We start from the raw sequence: 25,494 nt of genomic DNA, 5'->3' as shown, positions 1-25,494 counted from the left end.
AAAACATGTGCTGCAAACAGGAAGTGGGCCTGTAAGGATAAAATGAGAACTGCTTATGAATGGGGTATGCTCATATTTCCTCAGTTTTTCCTTCCTCAGTTTCTGATTCATCTCAATACAATGATGTCGTTTGCTTGAGTTCCACATGTGTCTACACTGTAGCATGAGCCCTTTTGGAGATTTAATCAAGTTCTGACTAACAAAATCATATTCTAGCACGTTCTAGACACTAGTATCTTGTGTCTGCCTGCATGAAATGATAATTGCGTGCTTTCCAAAGAAGTAAGGAACTGTCTTCCAGAGAACAAGTAAAAATGTAAAAGACACATGTGGAATTTTCCAAGTTGCATGCGCTTCACTTAAAAAGTTTAGCATAAAAATAACTTATTTTAAAGAAGTCAAGATAAAGTCAAGTTTTGCCTCATAGTGTGTGTGCGCTTTGGTGAAAGTGCATGAAAGGATGCTGAACTCACTCCATGACCCCAGGTGCTCTGCTTTCAAGTTTTCCTGTCATGTTTGCCCAGCAGCTGTTTCATCTCAGCGAGTGACCACTTCACAGCTCTGCTGTTTTCTTTCTGGGTGGATTTGTCAGCTGTGATCAAATCAGACTTTTGTTAAAAGTAAACTTTCTGTTCAGACATAGTTGATTACTCTCCCCACGCCTCCCAAAGTTGGTATGTTTGGATTTAGTCATTAATGCTTTCTTGTTTTTTTACTGGAATGGTTAGTCAATTTCTCAGTTCCCCTGAGAGGCAGTATTCACAAGGGGACTGAGTCAGAGCAAACCTAAGATCTTAAAAGGGAATATAAAACTGAAGAACATAAGATACCTGACACATATCTTCCCACCAATTAACTTGCACATCAAGAGCAGGTAAAAGTTAATGCTACACATAATATCACATCTACAGTACTCACCGAGAAAATACAGAATTTGATTAGTTTTCTCATCAACAAGTATTCTGCAACATCATGCAAGGAGGAGGCAGAAAACAGAGGACAACTTTGTATGTGATGAAGTTTTATTGATTCACAGTAATGATGGATGAATGGATTGCGATTTGTTCTTTAACTGAAATGTGGCTCTGACTCAGACAGTGTCTATCTAACTTTCCTCAAGGAAAGACGTAACAAAGCTTATCACCTTCATACCTTAAATTTTACCTGCAAGATAAACATGTGGGTACAGATTACATTTTTTAAGAATGCTGACAAAAATAAAATTAGAAAAAACAAAAACAAAACAGATCCAGTTTATTTGGTGTCATAATGTATGCATCACAGCTAAAATCACATCATGTTTTTTAGTTTTTAGATGAGGTCAAAATCCCTGAGAGTACAGCTTTGTAGATAAGCACCACGTAGATCACACTCTCAGCTTAAAAGACAGAATTAAAGCACAACTGGCCGTAGAAAACAATACAGTAATATGATGAATATACAGCCACTTAAGCTATGGAGTGGCATATAATGTTAAATAACACAGAAAAAGGCCGTAATATGTCAAAATACACTGTACATAAGCACAAAACAACAGAAAAGCATCAGCAAACAGTAAATTTAGACTATCCCCCCAAAAAATCTCTTTGTTTAGCTGGGCATGCATGATTACAGAGCTGTAAAGGGCCTTCTTTGTCAAGGAAAAAAAAGAGTCCTGGATTACGCCAATCTGCTGAAGAAATTAATTAAGTCTGCAGCTGTCTTTATGAGTGACGTGTCTCTTCCACAACATGTCCTGGAATCTGTCCATTAGAAAACCATCTTAATGGGTTTAACCACTAAGCCAGTAAGCCAAACACATCAAACACATTAATGGGTAAAATAACATCATTAACACGTGTTCCACGTTGTAAAGAAAATGTTGTATTATTGTTTGCTGTGCTAAGAGATTCAGCAAAAGTGTACAATATACAGTACGTTTTACCAGGCCTTCTGTAAGCACAAACAAGGCCAGTGTTGAAACATGAACAGGACATTTTATTTCATTTTTTTCTCCCAGACAAACATGTTGTTCTCGTAGGAGAGCTGAAAATGCCAGCTTGTGGTCGTTGTATGGCTGCCTACAAAAAAACGCAGATTTGGTAGTAAAACTGTATGTCTGCTTGAGTCTTTCTCCAAACCCTGATCCCTTTCTGTCTTTCTCCTTTTCTTTTCCATCCTCTCTTTCCCTCACTTGCCAAATCTCTGAGAAAATCTTTTTCTTGTAGCCTATGTAAATACGCAAACACAAATTTGTCCCTTTTAAGTAACTACTCCATAGCGTTTCTTTGTAATGTCTTTGCTATACCCCGAATGTTAACCTTAACAGTAAGTCTAACCAAACGCATGCAATTAAAAGGCTTTTTATATGCTCTCAAAACCCAGCCTGCCTTCTTGCCTGCCCCAATGCTGTGGTCTTGTCACACCAGTTTTCTCTCCCATCAGAGAGGGTGGAAGAGAAAAAAAAGACACTTTACCGTTACAGTTGTTTTACTAAGTAAAATAAAATCTACAATTATTCAGCTGTATTATGGGGTCATTCAAATACCAAATACTTTAACAACTGTATAAATGATTTATCCACTGGTCTAGAAAAACAGCAAAAACATTTTATATAGATTCTAGCTAACAACGTCTTGACTAAGAATGCTGTTTAGGTGTCAATTTCATGAATAAATAAAGTAACAATGTATAGCATAAATAACACATTGAATATGAAAAAAAACCCTTTGTATTTCACTTTTTGACATGTAAATATGAAACGATAAAATTCTTAATGGTTAATGAAACAAGAGTGGGGACAAAACTAGAATACTGATGTTTAAAAGATAAAGTGCTTTGTTCCACAAAAATAATCTGACATCTACTCTAGATGAGAGGGACAGCTACACTTCTGTAAAATGCTGATTTTTCTTTAAACCAAAGTAAAAATAATCTGAAAGGAAAACTACCCAGAATGTACCGTTCCCCTGAAATATACTGAGGTTAATATAATGACATACAGTATTGTTAAAGAGCACCAATAACACAAGTATTACAAATGATCCAATCCCAAGTTTCTATCATGATATTGGGGAAAATAATTCTAACGCACCCATTTTTAGTCTCCAACTTTGGGGCTGTCATTTCCTTACAGCATCGGCACCCCTGTTGTCTTTGTGGCAGGTTAGTTACAGTGACATGAAGGTCTTTCATGTGTATGTGTTTTTAAAATCTAATTTAAGTTACTAGTAGTCCACATTCACAAAAAATAGTGTTGTTATAATAACAAAAATCTTACTTAATTAGAGTAAAAAACGTGTCGACCTTCTTTAACCTCCCAACTCTTGTAGTCGGTGAGTTGAGTAGTGTCTCTGCAATGGCCGCTGTTGTGTATTATTATTTCCACATCTTGCAAGGAGATGAGCAGGCACAGTTTTACATATTATTGTGGGTCCTAATATCCAAAGAGCCTGATGCCATCAACGTAAGCCCAACCTTAGTGGTCCCTGGGCCACATGAGAAGGCCTCCTCCTGGAACCTGGGACAGGCTACAGAAAGTTGTTGGTGATTTGCCTCTGATGCTCAAACAGGTCTTCAGTTTCTGCACTATATGCATCACCTTTAAAGGAACAACATCATTAATAAGAGGTGAGAGCTGAAACTTACGGCAATGTGAAAAAACCAGAAAGATTTTTAGTATCCTCACCTGCATGGCATCCATACATGTAAGCTCTGTGGCCATCATATTTGCACCGACATCTCATAACATTGTTCATAAAGTCAGACTCAGCCATGTCCAGTGAGGGGTTGACTTCCACCTGCAAAATAAAACGATAATATAGGACGTTATTTATTAGGAAACAGGGCGCACACTTTGGTCTAGTAAAGAATCCTCAGTAGACCATGTCCATGGCTAAGGAAGGAACAAGTCTCTTCTCCCCACACATGGGAAAGCAGTTTAAATAAAGAGCAGTTGGATTTAAAATTGAGGGCCTGTTATTAAACTGCACTCGTAGCTGGTATTGTTTTTATAGTCAGTCTGTTTCTCATCTATAAAAAGTTGGATGACTTTTCCATACAGTATTACTATTGTAAGGATAAATACACTATGTGGTACTTTCACATGGACCTAAAGCTGGTAGTCTACAGCTGAATATATACACTGAATAACATGGGGCAGTAAAATGCTTTTGTTATGCAAAGCACGGAATATACTGTTTGACCACAGGAATTCTATTGTTTCTTGCTTTTACATCTTGTACAAAAAGATTTAACAGTTTACACAAATTATGGCAACTGGCCATGTAAGAAGCTCTGGAAATTTACAGGTGCCCAAAGTGTCTGCAAGGGAAATCTTCTCTGCTCCTCATGCTGACATTGGAGTACACAACCAGGGCCTGAAATTAGCCTGAAACTGAAGTCTTTTGCAAAAGAGTAGTTATGCATAAGAATGTTTATGTGTCTGAAATTAGTCTTATTCTGAATTTTGCCATACACTCTACTAATAGCCTAGTCTGTCATTTGCAGAGCAACTCTGTAACTGCTGATACAACCATTCTCCTAATCTGGTCTGGTGATAATACTGAGACGCCATTTACTGTAATGGTTGCTCTGCAAACTGCTGCACCCACTTTAAGTACAGGTTACAAACTGCTTAAAGCAAGCAAGAAGGCTAACTATACTAAAAAAGGGAGAAACCATCTTAAAAACACAGTGAATGCAGAAAAACTCTCTTAATTTTTCAGTGTAAATTACAGTGTTGGACCAGAGTGTATGAGGCTTTTGCAGAAGATTGGTTCGGTGACAGAGTGCGTTGCACAGTGAGAAAGTAGCTATAAAAATAAAAACAGGGCAGGAGAAATTCCTTGGTGGTAAATTAGCCGTTCCTAATGGAAGAAGGGAACTAGGTGCTGTTTGACTAAAGGGAGGCACTAGTTAATTTGGGTAAATTGTGTGTTTCATTAGCACTGGGTGGTTCAAGGGCAGGCCTGCTAAATCCTCCTGTACAGCCTGCGATCTGTAAAGTCAGGCATCATCTGCACTTTACTAGATAAATGAAAGAACACAGCACAGAGGAGCACTGCTATAAGAGATGTTTGTATTTTTCCAATTCTGCAGCCTCAGTGAAAAACTCCTTCACAGGTTTTACTTTCTCGTTTCTCTCCGTTAAAATTGGTTCATACCCTTTCATGATGACCTTTGCACTTTCACTGGTTCCTGTCTCTTTCTGTCATTTGATATAACTCAATTTCTGCCTGTTCTATCATGTATTGGCCTTCATTTGCCTCCATACTATGCTACAGCAGTGTGCCACTTAATTACGCCCACTCATCTTACTCAAAATACATACAGTTAACAAATGCCTTTATATATGAGTACGACACATCAATCATGCCAAAATTAAATGAACTCTTCCTAAACAGACAGCAGAACAGTGTTAATTACAAAGACCTAGTGCAACCTCTCAGACAAACTGAGGAACAGCAATAATTATCAAACAGTGAGCTATACTGTAACCAGTCTACCACATCGAGAAGGTAATTGGGAGCATGCTCAGATCTGAAGACTGGTAGATCAGAGGTCTGTACTGAAAAAGGAAGATAATGAGATATGGAGTCCTTGATGTGTTTTAGACTGGCAGCCACAATGACTTCAGTCGACAAAGAAATGAGAGACACATGAATGGTTAAAGTGATGACTGTTTAGAAGAAGGTCAGTAGGTTTTACTGAAATAGACAGAAACCACAACCAGCCATGAGGAAATTCACCTTTAAAGCCTGTGAACCTCTCTTAATAAAAGGATCTCTGATCTTGACGAACCAGTTGAACATTTTAAGAAATAAATGTGATTTTTTTCTGGAACTTAGAGGAGAACATTAATACTGCACTCATAAAATACTATTCAAAAGTCCTAAGCCAACCATTTTCTTTGTATTCTGTTAGGAAAATCGGAAATAGGTGCAGCAACGTATTAAAGTGTCCAAAATAAAGCATACAAAGTAAAAGCATAGGTTGTACAATGTTTGGTATGAGCACCTTTATTCTTCAACACAGCCTGAATTCTCTTAGGCAAGCTTTCTTGTCATTTCTTTAAGTAGTCTTTGTTCTCCAGGCTTCTTGAAAGACATTCAAAGCTCATCTTTGCAGGGTAGCTGCCTTTTGTTACATTAACTGTACAGATGATCTCACACTATTTTGATCATTTTGAGGTCTGAGATCTGTTCCCTCATGTGTTTTTCTATCCGGGTATACTTTTACTGCATTGGCAGTGTGTTTGAGATCATTGCCATGCTGAAAAATGAAGCTGTTTCCAATCAGATGCTTTCCAGATGGTACTGCATGGTGGATCAAGTTTTCAGCTAATAGGTTTTTAGGAATCACCTTGTTTGCGCAAAAATATTATTTTATGCCTGTGACATTTTGTTATCATTGGCATTTTACATAGATTCAACAAATGACATTGGAACATATATGTGCTTTTGAAACAGCCTGCTAGAGACAAAGTGCCTAGAGATATAATCACCCGAAAGTGAGTGGAAAAAGCACTCAAAGTCCAAAGAAAAAGACTTTCAGAAAGGCTACAGAACTATTGCTCAAGACCACTTTGCAAAATAAGTTTACGAAATGAAGGTTGATTAAGATTTGTGCACAGTACTCTAAATGTATGCCATACATAATGCAGCCAACAATCACTTAGCTTAGCTTTGAAAACAGAAGCTCATTAAAGGGCATATTATACAGTATCATGTTTGTTTAATCAGAACAAAAGTATATGTGTAAAAATATCATTGTTATATGCAGATGTTTCAGCAGATTAATTCTCCACCAGTCACAAGAAAATTGTTGAGATAACTTAGAAGTCTGCAGTTTGTGCTGACAGTAGTTGCATTTTAACCAAACAGACCTTCTTTTCTAACAGAATAAGCCTATTTCCCTTTACTTTAAAGAGTTTTCTGAAAAGCAAAGTTACTTATATTTCATTTTTCTGGCAATAAAAATTTCCCACGTTGGAAAAAGAAAAGGTGACAAATATAAACTTCTGACCTGGAATATGTAGTCTCCTGGCCGTACATCAGTCACGTCAACCCACTGACAGTCGATATCATGGCGATATGTATCCCAGCAGCCCACAGAGATGCCTTGATCACCCATGTTATAACAGGAAAAGCGTTTCTGGAGGCCTAAAATACATATCAGCAACATTATCAATCACAACATCAAAGCTCATTTAATGCTTGGCACCCCCTGTTATTTTTAAGAGCCTTTAGCTTTCTGAATTGTGCTGGACTGCATACTGTATGAACAATGGGCTTTTTCATATGAGCTATTTCATCCATGATATAACAAGTAAATGGAGAGTGAACAAACAACAACAGCGGCGATCTAATACATTAACCACAAAGTAAAAATCTGAATAGCTGTAGCTGAAATATTGATATTAATTTTCTGTCACTAATGGGAAACATTATGGGTTTTTTTGGAAGGAGGGCTGAACTGTGCTGAAAATTACCATCAGGGCAATATGTGTCCTCCAGACAGAAACTGGCCTTGTGTCCCTCTGCAACCCTCGTGCCATTCAGAGTCAGCAGGTCGTAATGCGTGAACACCTCAATGCTGTGGTAGTGCCTGTGACGACAGATGGGAAAGTCCAGGTGAGAGCGTGTATGTGTGTGTCTGCATGTCTGAGTGTGTGCATTTACACTTACTGAACACTAGCTCCCTATGGCTTATATCCTTATGACCTCACTGCTTGAACATGAGAGAGGGTGTCACCGTAACACCTCTCACAGAAGCTTATTTTAGTTCTGGCTTGGTTGAAATGTTTATTCATTCTAAATGAATGGCAGGCTTTGAAACGCACATCCATAGCTCTGATATGTTGTAATAAACTGAGGCGGACTTGACTGCACATAGGCTGCACGGCCCTTTGTATTACACCTAAGCTGTGGTAGCCAAACGATTAAAATCATTGTGGAAATCATTTCCACAAACACGCGCTGTAGAAGGGTTCGTGATTTGGGACATCTCACGCAGTCAGCACAGTATGCCACCCTCTTCGCTTATCCTGACAGGTTTGAAAGTGCTCTGTTCCTACTGAAAAGAAACTGAGACCTAGTGACGGACAAAGGCGCTTATGTCTATTGGCCATATTGCATGCTTCCTGCCGTGTCCACGGGAATGAGATCACACATCAGTATGTTTTTTTTCCCTGGTTGCAATTGAATGCAATTAAAATAAATATACCTTTAATTACTCAGTGTGTAAGGAGCATTACTCCACATCCATATGTGGAATAAAGAACATGCTTTTGCCTGAATATTTCTGACAGCTCGTGAAAACCCAAAACACTCAGAGTGACCATAAGGGCAACCACAACATCCTACATCAGTATTTAAAAGTTTTTTTCCACTCCGTCAACCCACACTCCTAAACAGTGAAGCAATTTTACACTTCTCTTTACCTCTTTTCAGGGATAATGTACCTGTGACACTGGTGCCATGTCCAGCTCTCTTTCGATGCTTTGGGTCTGAAATCAGAACGACCCAAATTCATGATGCGGGAGGAGAACCTCAGCAGGCGTCGGTGGCCATAAGGCCAGTTCATCCTGGCAGCAGATGATGACAGACAGTTCTCTTCATTGGCACAGGTCAGAAGATGGAGAGGACGGTCTTCCAGGTAGGCTGTCTCCTGGACCAGCTGGGCATCCACAACAAGGTCAGGCGCCGCTGAAGCAGGTGTAACAGATTATCTTAAGATTCAAACTGAACGAGAAGGGAAGACTACAGGTAAAAACTGCAACTTACTGTCAGAACAGCTGACCCCAGCAGCCTTTGCTCCACCTCCACGAGGACAATGGATATGGTTGTTACGACGACACTGTTGAATTGAAAGCTCTGTCCCCACGCAGTGAGTTCCGCTGAGAATCACATCGTTGACACTGGGGTCGCCAGGCCAGTACCAGGTTTCCTGTCAAAGGAAGGGTGTAGAGTTTTCTATCAATAAATAGTATCATAGTCATCATTTCCCAGTCATTGTTGAAGTTAATGAAGGGGCTGTGACTATGGATTGGTCTCTACGTGTTCATTTATTTCTCATCAATACCTTAAGACACTGCAGATTAGATTTTGATAAATCTTAGAGGAAAGATGGCTCTGACCACTTTACTCTGACATTTTCAAAATTAAACTAATTGGGTTAGAAGTGGGAGTGCTTCGTTGTCCTTTTAGAACGTTTCAGATACTGATGACAATACTTTGGCAAAAGTTGGTTGCACCATAAAAAGAGTTCAAAATAACCTGTTATGTTTGACAAGGGGATAGTTACCTGATGAGCACTGGCAGCAAAGCCCAGGCCCAGCTGTCTGCATACCACCATGGCCTCGGTTATGCCCCAGTTCTCACTACAGACAGAGCCCCAGCGTTTACGACCCCCAACCTCCATCAACACCTCTACACGGCCTTCTGATGGGACTCTACCACCAGCAAGCCGCACCTTGAAATCCATTGAATTAAAAGAATTAAGTGGATGATGTGTTATAAGTGAAAGCTCATAAGCTCATGAACTGTGATGGTGTAGATTTCATACCGTCTTTTCTGTGCCTGTTTTAGGAACGTTGCAGCGTACTGAGGCATCCTGGCTGTGTTTGAACGTCCATGGTTGGACTTCCTGGAAGTAGCAGTCTAGAATAGAGTGTTCCAGCCCAGTACACTGAACATTGTTCATATGGATGGGCCCTGTACCTGCATAGAAAGGAGGAGATTTATTAGATTAAAAAATGATGCATCAAAAAAGTGGGAACAAATGAAAACCCAAAAAGCATGGACATAACTGAAGGGCAATATCCCTTGTGACTGTCTGAGGCCACCCACCACAGATGTAATGGCATTACGAGACTCTGTCATGCAAAAGAGCGCAAACACATAAAACCGAGGCTCACTATTCCTTTCATATGAAAAAGCTTCCTCTATGTTAGCATCAAACCAACAATGAAAAGTTCCTATCAGTCATGACAAAATGCTTCTGCAAGCCAAGCAGCAGCACAACCAACATCTACTTTGGGCATCTGTCACACCTCATTACCACCATTCTTTTGATTTAGGAATAACAACGACTACTACATTGTGTGTAGTCCACCACCTTGGGTGAGCAAAAAAGCAAAAGCTATGTCAGCATTATAAAGGATTCAGACAAGGATTTGTTTGCTATTTAAACCCAGATAATCTTTAAACAACATAGGAAAATGCAAAAGTTCTTAGGGAAATAGCTGGTGTGATAACGATGACAGGATATCAACAAACTATGGCTTCTGTGTTTTCCTAAAACACAAAGCACAAACTGTAAACTGAGAAATGAAGTAGCATTGAAATAAACACAACCAAACCACACAAACTATGGGAAAAACAAAACCAAGAAAAAGGGCGTAAAAGAAGATAGTTGGGACCAGATTGCAGCCCAACCAAATACGTCTCTGTGTTGGTTTTGGTAGATTGTAGGCCTTCTTCCATACTGGTCACCATGCGTGGGTTCATATGGATGAAAAGGACATATCTAAACCACTTCTACCTCTATCTGCATGGTAAATGCCACAAACTAGAGCCAAAATCCCACTGTTTAACGTATGAAGACAAACACAGGGGGACAATTTAAAGCAATACGAACAGTGAGAAGATCTATTTAAGCCTTAGTTTGGGAAATCCACAAAAGCTTAAAATAAATTTCAGGAAAGCCACATGCACTCTGCATCCACACAAATACACACAACCACTAAGAGTGTTACTAAACTCTTTGTGTTCCCACTGTGTAGACTATAGTACACAAACATTATACACTGGGTGTACGGCACCAAGTGTAAGAGGGGAAACAAAACTGGTTAAGGACCATCAATTATAATCAGACTAAAGATCTCTAATCATCTAAATTTAAGATAAAGCACAACTTTATCGTAAACAACAACAGGCACCATCATCACCATCATCATTAGAGCCAACAAGTAACAAAAATACTGCATCCTCAAAAGACACATTTGCGTGCCAGCACACACACATACACAAACTAAAACACACACAACTGTAAATTCGTTATTGATTGTATGTATTAATTATTAACAACACAGTCACATGACTGATCAAGCTCTAACAACAAATCAGAATTACTACTTTTCTACACCAGAATCAGCTGAGCTGTCACAGTTTTTACAGCAGCAGTGCTTAGGTTAAATGAGACCAAGTCCTAATCTCCCCTATTGCATCAAAATGGCTGGATATGTATGTACTTCACGGGCAAAATTACACAGTAAAAATAACAATGTTGGTTAAGAAAGGAAATAGAAACATTGTCCCTGTAATTTAACTCACTGATGATGATGATGATAAACGTAATGATGATGGGAGTTAAAGAGTTTGCGGGTGGAGTCTGAAGAGAACCTTTCTTCTCTCATATTCTGCCAAATAATTAAAACATGAACACAAGCATAAAATATCTAGGTTGTAGAGTGGATACATCTATGAGAGCAATAATGAGACATAATATAAATGTGGTATCTTAAATTTAGTCTATACAAGAAAGAGCAAGTTTGATATGTAATTATGACTGGGATATGCCAAAGATCATTTGAAGAGATTAGAAAATTGACTTTTGATGATGGAAAGAGCATAATATCAGTTACATTCTTGTTGAGAATAGCGCAAATAGTTGGTTTAGTGGTTACAAGGGAAACCCTGTTCTTGTCCTCTCTGAAATTAAACTCAATTTTAGGAACAGTTAAATGTGTGTAATGTTTTTCTTTCCATGGAATGCCTCTCTCTCTCTCTCTCCCTGCCAAAAGACTTTTTTCCCCTGTAAAATGCAACAGTCATTTAAATTTCTGCACAGATTTGCTTGCTTATTTGAAATTAAATGGCACAAGCAAACTTGCACCAAGATCGGCATGTATTATTTATCGTATTTATGTTGATATCTGGATTTCAAGGTTAGTTAGAATCCAGCTGGGATATTCTATGTCTGTATACTATAAAGGCCATTTAATACGTGCAAGCAAGCGTTTCAACAAATCTGATAAGGGAGGCCACATTCAGAGGCAGAACATCTGACTGGTGCGCTGCACTCTGTAATCAACCAGTCAACTCGACCACAGCCTTTATCACATTATTTATGATGATCAAATGTGATAAAGTCATGCTCTTCTGTGGGGTCCTGCTGGCAAAAAGGTATGACAGAAATGATGAGGAATTTTTTTTTGTGTGCGTTAAAGATATATAGGTATAGGCAAGTTGGCAAAAGTAAACACTTTTTACACAAATTTACATTGATGTGTTGCTCCTGTGAGAGTTTATTCCATCTACGAGTCTAATTAGGCCTTTTCAAATGACATTTAGCCCAGTATGCATATGTCCTCTGAGCACCAGGGAAATCAGGTAATAAAAATGACAAGCTGAATTTTGTCAAAAGCAATCTGAGAGAGCTTTGAATATTGAGTACTTTAGGACTGGTGGCATGACGCTTTCCAAATTCACTCTTAGCAGATCATATCACTGCTATTGTTCTAAAACCACCAAGTGAGCTGTTAGTGAGCTGATGTTCCAAGCATCAGCTGGTCTGATGCATATAAAAGAAGTATGGTTTGTCTGTAGCAGCTTGGTACATATTGGATATACATTATTTGAGGTTAATATAGTGGACAGCGGAGTGTAATTGTACTATACTATCGTGTATCACTTCTGCTATTTTCAAATGACTTCAGAGTTTCAAGAAATCAGTGACATTATATTATCAGTGCTCCAACGTTATCCACATAAAGCAGTATTCTTTGATTGTAACTAACTTAAGTGACATGGTTAACTGACATTTTGTATTTGCATTTTTTAAAAGATTTTAAAAGTCTAGAGGCAAAGTAGTTATAATACTTTGCTGATGAAATGCCAGTGCAATGCATTGCGCGGCCTCTAGAATAAAATTTCCACCTATTTACGTCTCTAGAAGAGCAAATCTGAAGGTCAAGATAATATCTCATCGTAAAGCTTTCTGCTCTGGTCAATGCATAGCCACAAAAAAACAGGGTTGCAAGTGTATGAGTGAATCACCAATTATAGAAACCAACTCACAGAAGTAAAATATAACAAATGTAAGAAGAATACATCTACCAATTCTGAGGCATATTTATTTTTTAAACCTAATTAAAGATTTTCAGCGACTGTGTTTTTCTGTCAGTTATGATTGCAATAGTTTCTCTCTACCTGTGTGTTTGTGTATGCGTGCAATGAATAGGAGAACCAGGTGAAGTGAATCCCAGTAAAAAACATTGTAACATTGTGGTTAAATAAACGAAACTCCACCGAGAAAACTGACAAATTATACACCTCTGTCTATTCTAGACATATGACTTTGAAGCCTGGCCAAATAACTAACTAATAACTAATGCAACTGAATCTGAGGAAAGCCAAAAAAAGCTGATTTTAGTTCTTTAAGGTAACACAAATGCCAGTTCAAGAGGTAATCGGGTAAAAAAGGACACATAAAACACATAAAAATATGCTTTTTGTGATCAACTGAACAGCTAGACCAGTAGAACATCATCCCACATTTAATCTCCATCAGCAAGATTAGAGACTACTCCCTACCATGTGGCATGGGGAAGCTGTTTTCACATCTCGTAAGGGTGGGGTCACCACTGGTGCAGCTGGGTACTGACTGCGTCTGTGTGTGTCATCAAAGCTGGACATTTGAAATTAAAGCAAAAAGACCACAGCTCTCAGTAAGTGAATGAAAAGCTTGCTTGAATCTAGCAAGATTATGTCTCTGGCTTTAGTATCAAATGCCAATATAAACTACTATGACTTATAGTATTTCATTTTGTGAGTGAGTGTTTGTCTACACACACATGCATATGCTGTTTGGGCAGCTGGAAGTCCTGGCACAAGACTCACATAATCACAGCTGGAGATACTGCAATCAACACATTTGCAGCTTCACAAGGCAACATACACAGACAGACAGACAAACACACATGCCCACACATTATCTGATCAGTCAGAGCAGACGGGTGCGGCGTCTATGGTAAACAAAAGATAAGCAAAAGGCTGAAAAGTCTCCCTGTCTTCTCTGAAATACCATGACGCATGATAAACACATTCAAGCATCCAAATTATACAGGCAGAATGACTTCATTAAATGTGGAGTTTTCCAGAATGTTTAATGAAAGTCTGTGCTTTGGGCAACAGCAATTTCTAGTCTTACCTTGACCCATAAAGGCTCCATGCAGCGCATCTTTGGCAGTACCAAAGCCCAGTTCCCTGCACACAACACTGGCTGCTGTTCTGTCCCACAAGTGATCTACGATAGTCCCCCATTTTCCATCACGGAGCACCTCCACACGCCCCTCTCCCAGTCTGGGGCCCACCTTGAGACGAACAGGCTGTATACGGCAACAAAGGGAGAATAAAAATCAGTTTACTAAGAAAACTACATGATTGTGCAAATGTAGATACAAATTCTTAACCTTACCACAACTGGATAGGGCGCTTGAGGTCTTCCTGAAGAGATGCGAGCAAACTGAGGTCCTGGTACACACTTGACCACTGCATGTCTCCCATTTTTACAAGGGGTAGGACTATGGGGGATTGACAGTTGAGCATGGCACTCTGAGAGACTGTTCTCAGTGCCTATACAATGAACTTTCTCTACCCAAAATCCTTTCTTTTTTGCCATGAGACTCAGTCTGCAAAGAACAGAAAGTAAATTGTAGGTAACATATTCTTAAAGATACTAACAATTTGGTTTTAATTTGTTAGCGTTTCTTAATGATATTAAGTAGTAGTAATTCCTGTATAGTTAATACAGGAATGTTGTTATAAAATTGCACATTTGTAGATAAGAAACAAAGGGTGAAAAGGGTCATTTTTATTACCTTGTTGAAGGATCTTCAACCTTGGTATCCCATATTTTCCTGTAAAAGAACAGAACAGAAACAGACATGATCAGGACTGTCTGTTTTCTGAGGTTGCAAGCACAAACACTCACACACACCTGGACCAATTTGAATATCATCTGCTGGTTTTTGTTTCTATCTAATCCAATCACTTAAAAGTGTTTTCAGCACAGAGAGCAGTAGCAAACACTTAAAACACCAACTTCATTTTTACTAGAAAAGTAGCCTTACTGGGTTACTTGAAATGAACCATGCAGCTGCAAATATAACTTCTGCACATAAATCAGGAACAAATTTAGCTGTGGCTTTGTGGTGAGTGTAAAGTTAGATATATTGATAGTAATGACTAGTACAGTTTAGTACAATCCTTGTCCTTTTTCAGGAACCTCACTTTCCATCTCTCTGTATATATTCAGTATGATGTATTTCTTTCCTGAATGTGGGCTGTTTGCTATTTACCAAGTGTACTCTGTTTATGTTTAGAGCCCGTGTAATAGTATGTTCTGTACCCACCAACATAAATATGTGTTCAACAAAAATGTTCAGGGTAATTTTTATCTAAATTACACACTTTTACATTAAATAAACTAACCCAGACTTTCTGACTTTCGGAACAAGCAATGCTGCTTAGCTGAGATTTACGCAATGTTGAAGATGTTATAGCTATAAAGAGATTAAAGAAATAACAAAAAAACAAAACAAAAATGAGATATTCTGATCTATTTTTTTTTTCTCCAAAACCACACTAGGGGGAGGGAAAGCATGCCATACAGCGTCTGTGAAGAAGAACATTTCTTAAAAAACAGGCTTTGACCAAGCACGATATACAAATAAAACCTCTGGCACTACCCGACGCTGAATGTCCAAGAACTGTAAGATTGAAACAGAGATTTATGTTCCAACTAGGCTGGCTGAATTGGGAGAGCGGTGGAGAGGAAAGCCGTCTGTTCTCTTGGCAGACACACAGTGCACACATGCCAAACAGATCATACCAGGACATCCTCCAACCACTGCAAACTGCATACACCATTACCAACATTCACATCAATTACACCAAAACACTCAAGGATATACATGGCACAATCACAGTGACATTTTTATTTTATAAGTCTGGACAAGTGGCTTAAGTTATTATTAAAGTAAGATTAATATTCTTCAGTCAGGAAAAAAGACCTATTTGTTGGGCTCCAGCATGTACTGGCTTTCATCAAACCACCCTGTACAGTGGCAATACACACACACACAGTATCAATATCAATATATATGGGGTTTTTTTTATAGTCACACACTGAAGAAACTGAAAAACACTCCAGTTCTGATTTGAGTGGTGTTCCCATTTAAAGAAACAAACACATTGAAGATCTATGAAAGTTAAGGCAGGTCAATATTTTTATTTCGGACATGAAACTCAGGACATTCCTGGAAAGTTGTAAGAGACAAACCATTAAAAAAGCAAACAAACTGAGGAATGAAAAAAGTCGTTGTCAGTGACATGATGTTATGCTGATGGTTGAGTAAAGTCATGGGCTGCTGATTTTACACTTTCCAGAATCGCATAATAACTTGTTTCCTAAAGCTATAAGTAGTAAGTAGGCAATGAGACCTAAAAATATAAACAATCCTTCAAAAAGTATTTCAGTATTAATAACATGTTTTTATTTCAGGAATCATTCAACATGCGTTTTGAAATTCACAGATATATCTCAAATCTTAAACCAGTCCTTTTCTATGGCCCATTTGAAGCATAAATGCAAAAACGAACATCTGTAAAAGATCAGTTGCATAAATAGCCCTGCCCTGATACATAACTACATGAAAAATATATCAAACAAAACCCCATGAAGGCATTGTTTTAACTAATGTGCATAGCTTAAAATAAAGCCCTACATATTGCCATGCATCTTACTGTAACTTGGAACTGGCTCATTGCATTAAAATTTAACACTTAAACTTTACAGTCTCTTGAATTACACTTGTAAAACATTTTAAATGTGTCTACCATGTGGCTTTATAGTACCATAAGATAGACAGCGAGGAACAGCTACACACTCATTTTCACATGAGGCAAACATGTCTGTGACTTGTTTGTGACCTCACCACAGACAAATCAGCTAACCATTTACCCTCTTCAGAAGCCAACAGGACTACTACTTAGACTATAAATGATACCTTTGGGTATTTTATTTAACGGAATTACAGCACTGTTTGCCATGCTAAAATCAAGCACAATGAAAGCCATAAATACATTAAATATATAAAAAGAAATAATGCAATATAACTAAAATATGAGGGGATAGGAGCTGTATGAAAGTATATCTGAGCTATCTGAATAGACAACCCCAGTATTCACTTGTTTTTCACCTCAACAGCATTCATCAGCCAAATAGTGTGTCCAGCACATGTTGTGGAAAAGAACAGAAGCTAAAGAAAAAAGACATGCATTACATCACTGTTTGGGTTTTATCAGCTTTACACTGCTCAGCAGTGATATTAGGTCATTTCTACATCTTCTGATGCTACGTTACAACAGAATTATATATAAATTACATTTTGTTTTACCTCAGATACATTTTAAAAACCAGTATTGGCAAAAAAAGAAATAAATAATAATAATCAGACTTGCTTACATCCATTTTTTCAGCAAAGATCTACCTTAAAGTAGACACCAAAGAAAAGTGAAAAAAAGATTTCAAGTAGAATTACACAGAATAGAAATGGATGCAATTATTATAATTAAAAATAAATAATATAAAGAGAATTATATAAACCAATATTAAAGAACATTTTTAACCTACTTTGAGTGGCTATGGTAGAAAATCTTGCTTGTGAAACAGTTGCTAAGCCCAAGTGAAGTGATAAAAATTCCTATGATTCAAGTCCTTTTTAAAAACCACCTTTCACAGTCTGTTCCAAGCCACAAAATAGCCACTGGCATGCACACAGAAATAAAAAGATGGGAAAATAAATTAGAGGGAAGAGCACTGAAGAAGATCATACAGACATCAGACAGGAAAACCAAATTTGGTCAAAGAAAATGTCACCCAAAAGCCTGAAAATGATACGTTCGTCATAAGAAAATTTTAACTGAAACATAATTAAACATAAAGTCCCCAGTTAAGTCCCCAAATCACTACGGTGACAGAGGAAGACAGACAGCTGCTGACACAGCAGGCAGCGCTGCAAACTGCAGCTGTAATTGGCTATATTTCACACGAGCAAGCAAAAATCTGGCTTGTCTGACTGCTGCTCTCTGTCTTTCTCTTCATCTGCTCTTCTCTTGTTACTCTCTGCCTCCATCCTCGCCATCTCCGTCTCACTCTCTCTCACACACAGCTATAATTGGGGGTGTTTTTTCACCCTCAGCAGAATCCCTGGAGAGCTTTGGTTCTGACCAACTTGTAATTATAGCATCTTCAGAATTTCATCCAAGTGACACAGGAAGAGTCATGGCAGGGTCTGGAATTTCTAAGAATGGACAGAAAAACTTGGCAAGAAAGCTTGGCTTTGTTCAAACCATGCAGTACAAGCCTATGCTTTTTTGGAAAGTGAAAGATGTTACATGAACGCTTAACAACCAAATTGTTTTTCTATGACTCTTCTGGCTATCATGATTGTAATTAGAGTACAAAGTGCCAATTTAAGTCAAGTCAAAAGTGCAACCTTACATTTACCCCTAATCCCAGTCTGAAACAGAATGAACATTTTTGCTGTATTCTTCTGGTTGTTATTTTGTAACCTCACATTTAACACATTCAGATTTTAGAAACCAAGTCTGTTAAACAACTTGCTTATGTGACTTGGAACAAAGGCATTCCAGCAAATGTATCTGAAACAGCCTGAAGTCAAAAACACATGTTAAAGAGGGAACAAACATGCTTCTGTGGAGACAGAAAACAGGTACAGATTTGGAAACAAACACATCATCATGGTTCAGACTAATATAGTGCCTGAGGCTTTAGCAAAACCCCTGGTCATACCCAAGAAAGACAAACCCAGATGTATCACAGCCACTTCCATGACAGAGCCTTATAATTTATACATGCAATAAAAGAATTCAAGATATTGGCTTACAGTACTTTTTGCTGAACATTAAGATAAACAGTATTGTGCACTTTGTTGTGGCTTTGGTCAGATGCTAAAAGAGCAGGACAAGTCCTGTTATTTAAGTTCCTTTTACTTGACCTTAGAGGATTTAAAAACGACATAAAAAAAAGACAGTGAGCATATCCCCCTGAAGATGTCAATAAAAGCCCTTCAAGCTATAACAGCCCTGTCCTCCACTGGCATATCAATCTTCCTGGTAAGCAGCCAAATCACCTCTATTCGAACCATACAAATCTATCCATCTAATTCCCCTAAAAAAGGACCTGTACTACACATTTTCACAGTGTTTTGTACCTGTACTGTGAATCAATACTGCATAAGAAAATCAAGTAGATGCATGAAAAGCACCACACCTGCAATGCGGTGAAGCTGTGCTCTAATAAATGATCCTGTACAGACCGTGTACAGAGTCGGGCTCGGCTGTTAAACAACAGCTTATTCGGAGGGACTTTTATTACTGAAGATATGATGCCATACGATCGCCTCCTCCAACAGTAGAATCAGGTTATAGCTTCACTGTGTTCCCAATAACACACAAGTTCAACAGAGATGGCATAATTCAAGGGCAATGCAGAAATACTTTCAGAGTGGCTGCACTCCAATAGTTTGTCAAGTCAATAAAAACTCAGAAAAGTCTATAAAACAAATCAACTTCCCTTTAACAGTTACAGCATTTCAGAAGCATGAGGATTGTAGTACCTACAGCAGATTTTGCGGTCTGTCACCAGTTGAGTCAGAGTAACCTGAGCCAGTAGAGGGACGGAACAGCTAAACTGGGAATCATCTATAGATGGCAGGTTTCCACAAGCAAGATCCACCTGGATCCATCTTCCACAATAATCCTCTGCTAATGTGTGGTCCTCCTGTGGTTTACAATGTAAAGAGTCCCAAAAACCACTGCTGAGGGTTTGGTTTTTTTTTCAACAAAGAGGATGCGGGCCAAAGGGGCAAAAAGATACATGCTCATTGGGACAATTGCAGTAAGCACATGCTTATACTGAACCTTAACCATATTTTAAGTATGGTTTTTAAGTTAAATTCCTTCATGTTAAAAGTCAATGAGATGAGGTCAGCACCATTCATTATTCATGCCTGTGCATCCGTCTTGTACTTTGTTACCTGGCTTAAAAACTGTGTCTGCCAAACTAACATAAAACTGCAACAACTATCTTCATTTGTCTGTGTGTTTTTTTCTTTCATTGACTGAACAATCAAACTGAGTAAAATGAAAAGCTTAAGCACTGTCATGACATAAAAAGTAGCAAAGAACACATTGAGACATCTTTTCTGTTTCTCAGTAATAAAGAAACACAATCCCCAGCCCATCATCCATTTTCTCAACAACAACTCCATTTAAGGGTCGCTGGGGCCCTGGAGCCTTTCCCAGCTGTCATAGAGCGAAGTACACACAGGAGAGATTTCCAGTGTATCGCAGAGCTAACAAACACACAGGGCAGACAACCATTCACATTCACACCTATGGCTTTTGGACTGCCAGAGTAACCGAAGTCTATGCAGGCACAACATGCAAACTCCAGACAGGGAGGCCCCAGCTCGCCAGTGGATTCATTCCTATCCCTACTTGCTGTGAGACAACAGCACTGTGTTTTTTACTTATCCTTTTAGAAGTTATTTTCAGAGCTCTGTGATATTTTCCTAGTTTTAGTGTGAGCTGTATTTATAAAGTGTTCTTGTACCATTACTTGAATGAAATTAAACACAAATGAATGCAGAGGTTTCCATGCTTCTAAAGTAATGCACTAAAAGAGGCATTGTTTTTTGTAGATGTACCAAACTTTCAGTGCTGGAAAACATAAAAAAAAGTAATTGGCACACTGGCAGCAAGTCACACATGCTTTTTCTGTGATGGCATGTAAAAGTAAAGAAAAGCATGGCTTACTTAAGCCCACAGAGATTCCCCTGCCAGAAAGACAAGTCACTCTACACATACCATCATCCTGCTCTCCAAAAGCGACCTCTGTCTCACACATAGTATCGATGGGACAGTTAAGAGCACAATCAGCAGTGATATTGCACCTCTGCATTGGAATCTAAAAGTTAAAGTAGAGCTGTTTGTCTGTGAGCTGCAGGCTGAAGATGGTATCAGAAGGAGAAAGGGAGTGAGAGGCAATGAGGTGTGCAGAGGTGATTTGCCTAGAGAGAGGGGTAGAGAAAGGGCAGTAGAGAGGAGTAAGGGATCCCCTTTATCATCATCCTGAGGCTGAGGAAAGAAGAGGTGGGGGGGGGGGGGTTGAGGGACATGGGAAAGCGGTGGCTGGGGGAGGAAGATAAGCCCAAAGCAAGACCTCTAACTGCAGTGCTGCTGCTGCTTTGTTGTTTTTTTTTTGTTTTTTTTATCCATTCTTCACAATGTGTTTGTAGTCATTTAACAGTCAGATGAATGGCATAGCATGTTGCCCTTCTGAACTACAGTCAACAGCCCAGTGTTTTGCAATCTAATGACCTGGCCTCATAAAAGTGGATTGTATTGCTGTCAGCGCAGCTAGTGAGAAAGATTCATACTTACTTATATGTTCTCACATTGTGCTGAGTAGCCTCTGGAAAGCCAAGCATCCCACACACAACCCGGCTGCTATTAAGACTCCAGCCCTTGTCGCAAACTTGTCTCCATCTCCCAGCATGCTTCACTTCCACCACACCCTCTGTCATAAGGCTCTTCTTCTTTGTAGACATGAGAATGGGGCGAAGACGGACCTCCTCAATTCGCACCTTACTTTGCCTCTTAGGGAATACAAATGTCACTACTGTTACATATTTTTCTACAAATAATGCAGTAATTAGCCAAACATTAACTGTTGTACCTGATAGTGGTGGTGATGATGATGGGGCCTTTGGAACCTGGTAACCTCATATGGATGTCCATTTCCATAATATCCATACCCTGGTTGCCCGCGGGTGTCCACAAGCCCCTGCCATTGAGGTGCAGTATTACCATTAGGCCTTGGAGCAGTGGTGTGGGCTCTGGTGGCTGGCTGACTCACCGCCCTACGCTCAGGGGTGCACACAACCCCCAAATCTTCAGAGTGTTTGCAGTCATTCACTCCCCAACCGTTGTGTTTGCAGTCCTTCAAGGACTTCTCTGAGCCGTCACAGCGTACATTATCCATCCATATTGGGCCTTGAAAAAGAATAAACAATGCAAAACTTGATTCACTCTGATTTTCATTGATCAAGTAACAGACTGGCCGATGCATCTAAACATCAGCCAGAATCACTTCTTAAATACCTAACCCTTGATTTTTAGTGCTACACTGATTTAGGGTTGCACCTTAGTGGCGTGTTTAGCAGTAGATACATAGTATTTTACAAGGAAGACTGCTGTAGATCCTGCTCCCCGAATCCACTCAACTCTTTAATTTGGATTTAAAAGCAGCAGTAAAGAATGTCCATAAACCATGGCAAGTGTTGCACAACTCTGGCAAGCAAATGCTGTCATTATTCTAAAACAAATGCCCTTTTTCGGCCCATATATTTGCTCTGCCGGCCTGCCAGGCAACCTTAACGAGATGTAGATTCCAATCCCACAACGAGTTATCTTTGTCACTTTATGATGTTAGTTATTTTGAATGTCTTAATTGGCTGCCTTTTCATGAAGCCATACAGTTGTGAGCCAAGCACACTGTACTGTGGAAGTTTTGGAGTAGACAGGTTAGTGGCTGCCTGCCACTCCAATAAATCTTAATTGTTAAGCTATACCCACCAGTTACTTTGTACACCTTTGCTCTCTATTCTATTCTTCCTTGCTAGCACCAGGTTGGACTGACTTTTTCCCTAAAAACAGTCTTAATTCTTAGTGGCATAGTTTCTACAAAGTGCTGGAAATATTCTCCAAAGATTTTGGTCCATATTGACATGATAGCATCATACAGCTGCTGCAGATTTGTCGGCTGTGCATCCTTTATGAGAATCTCTTGTTCAACCACATACCAGTGGTACTCTGTTGGATTGGGATCTGGTGAGGTGTGGAGGGCATTTGAGTACACTGAACTCACTGTCCCATTCAAGAAAGAGCTTTGAAATATATATATCATGCTGAGTACAGGCATCAAGAGATAGACACACTGTGGTTATAAAGGGATAGACTTGGTTGGCAACCATATTCAAGTAGGCTGTGCCTTTTCAGTGATATTCAATTGGTACAAAGTATTCCAGGAAAATATGCCCATTGCACCACCATCAGCATAAATTGTTGATACAAGACAGGGCGGAGCCTTACTTTAATGTTCTCTATTTCAGTTTTACAACCACCAATATGTGAACTTCGCAGCAGAAATGGAGACTTGTCAAACTAGTACACACGTCTTCAATCTTAGTTTTCCAATTTTGGTGAGCGTGTGCAAAATGTAGCCTCAGTCTCCTTTTCTTAGCTGACCGGAGAAGCACCTGGTGTGGCCTTCTGCTACATTAGCCCATCTGCTTCATGATTTGGCATGTTGAGCATTGAGAGATGCTCTTCTGCATACCTCAGTTGTACAGCTATAAATAATCTGGTTATTGTCTTCTAACCTCTGGTGTCAGCAAGACATTTTTATCCAGTGAACTATTGTTCATTGAACATTTTACATTTTTTGGACCATTATCTGTAAAACCCAAAGATGGTAATATGGATAAATTCCAGTAGATTAGCAGTGAAATACTGAGACCAGTTATCATGCCACGTTCAAAACTACTTAAATCACATTTCTTCCCCAATCTTCCTGACTATGTCTACATGTCTAAAAGCACCATGTTCCTGCCATGTGGTTGGTTCATTTTGTATTTGCCCTAATAAAAAGTTGAAAATAATATTACATTGTTGAAACAATTAACGAAGTATGACAGTAAGTTACCTGGCATAGACGCTAAATTGTCTGTGTAATACTAACTGTCACAATTTCAAACCCAGTCAGAGCCCCCCCCCCCCCCCCCCCCCCCAACATATAACTTGGATTTTCCTGACAAGACTAAACTGAGAGTAAAAAAAATAAATAAATTCTGACTGCCAAAGAAGACTCCACTGTAACTTCATACAGGGAGTGCTCTCACCCGTTCCTTCTCCATACTGTGCGCTGTGAGCCCACGTTAAGCCACCTTCGAACCCCAGCTCACGGCACACGACGTTGGCGAGCTTGATGTCCACCTCATCGTCGCAGACGGTCCCCCAAGTGCTGTTGTGCAACACCTCCACGCGCCCTTCGTGCGCTTGTCGCGCGAAGGTGCCTGCCAAGCGGACCTTGAGAGCTGGCGCGCGAGACACTCTGCGCTGAGACGCTGTAGTCCTCCGAGGTTCGGCGCGAGCGGGACAGGAAAGGGACAGGAGCACAAGGAGGAAGAGGCTGAACGATAGACTGCAGGCCATTACTGACTCAGAAGATGAGGTCTGTAGATAAAAATTGAAAAACGTTATTTATTTTGTTCAACTTTTCATAAATTGCCATTCGAACTATGCCATGAAACAATTTAACTGGCTTGCCAGTAAGTATAAAGTCAAGGGCCAGTCCTTATCAACTGTCTGAAGTTCATCTTAAAATTAGCAAAATACCAATATTTAAGCCTCTTCAACAAAAAAATAATAGGGTATTACCGGCTTTAGGCTACTGAGTAATTTTCTTAAACACAAGTCACAGCCAACCAGACGATAGCACGAGAGGCCTGGATATTAAACAGACCAACGGTGACATCCTCTGGACAAAATCTTTCAGGTAGTTTACTCTACCAGTGTGTCTACCAGGTAGTTTATGCTACCAGTGTGTTCCTCTCTGATATCACATCAAGAAATTAATTAGGCTCAAACACAGTTAACATTGCAGTGGTAACTTATCTGCTGGCAATCAGAGATAGAACCTGACTTGTTTTGGCGTTCCACATTTTGATTTTAGTCGTCGCATAAATCTTATAGTGATGCAATGGAAGCCAGAGTACATAAAACGAGTACTTTGCACTCGTGTCAGACACAGGCGTATAATTAGAGATGCACTTTTGTATGACAATTCACGTAAGTAAACATTCCCCAAGGCTAACTAACCAGACAGAAACATGTGGCAGGTTTAAACTGGAAGTTGACAAGTGTCAAAGCCAAACAAGAGCACAGTGGGGGCAAAACGTGAAACACTAAATCACTGACAGCCACAGGAAAGCACTAAAGACAAAAAAAATGTTTAGTGGATATTAAAAACTTACAAAAATGCAGTTAAGAATGTTTAAACTTCTGTAAATCCGAAGCTAGAAGACATAAAAAGTATCCACTTTATGTTAAAGAAATTCTAACAGAGTAAAAGAACCTGTGCCAAAGTTTTATCTCTTAAAACACCTGTTACACTTGATGTCAGATGTGCCTGAATTAAAATGAAATTAACAAGTGAGAAGCCTGTAAACATGGAAATAATAACAATAATACTAATAATAATAATGAGAAGGTAAGATGAAGGATCACTCACCTTGCAGACAGCAAATGTAGTGGTGGGTGTCACTTACAAGGGGAGAGTGACTGAGTGAAGGAGTGTGCC

The 25,494-nt window shown here is 39.2% G+C and overlaps 1 protein-coding gene across 1 annotated transcript; it reads right to left on the bottom strand.

Moving 5' to 3' along the window:
• Nucleotides 1–851: 851 nt before the first annotated feature.
• Nucleotides 852–25,494, bottom strand: loxl4 (lysyl oxidase-like 4). The gene is made up of 15 exons (XM_084948859.1): nucleotides 25,426–25,494; nucleotides 24,035–24,368; nucleotides 21,811–22,127; nucleotides 21,516–21,730; nucleotides 14,864–14,902; nucleotides 14,461–14,674; nucleotides 14,194–14,371; nucleotides 9,547–9,701; nucleotides 9,286–9,453; nucleotides 8,766–8,928; nucleotides 8,444–8,687; nucleotides 7,472–7,587; nucleotides 7,006–7,142; nucleotides 3,668–3,779; nucleotides 852–3,580 (listed from the first exon to the last, which is right to left on the bottom strand). The coding sequence occupies exons 2-15, from the start codon at nucleotides 24,345–24,347 to the stop codon at nucleotides 3,510–3,512; spliced, it is 2,442 nt and encodes an 813-aa protein (XP_084804985.1). The 5' UTR covers nucleotides 24,348–24,368; nucleotides 25,426–25,494; the 3' UTR covers nucleotides 852–3,509.

The sequence above is a fragment of the Perissodus microlepis genome, chromosome 13 (genome assembly GCF_051167445.1).
Source record: "Perissodus microlepis isolate ML-2025 ecotype Zambia chromosome 13, ASM5116744v1, whole genome shotgun sequence".
NCBI classification, from domain to species: domain Eukaryota; kingdom Metazoa; phylum Chordata; class Actinopteri; order Cichliformes; family Cichlidae; genus Perissodus; species Perissodus microlepis.
The sequence above is the reverse complement of the archived record's forward strand: the minus strand, read 5'-3'. Positions and strand labels throughout refer to the sequence as shown.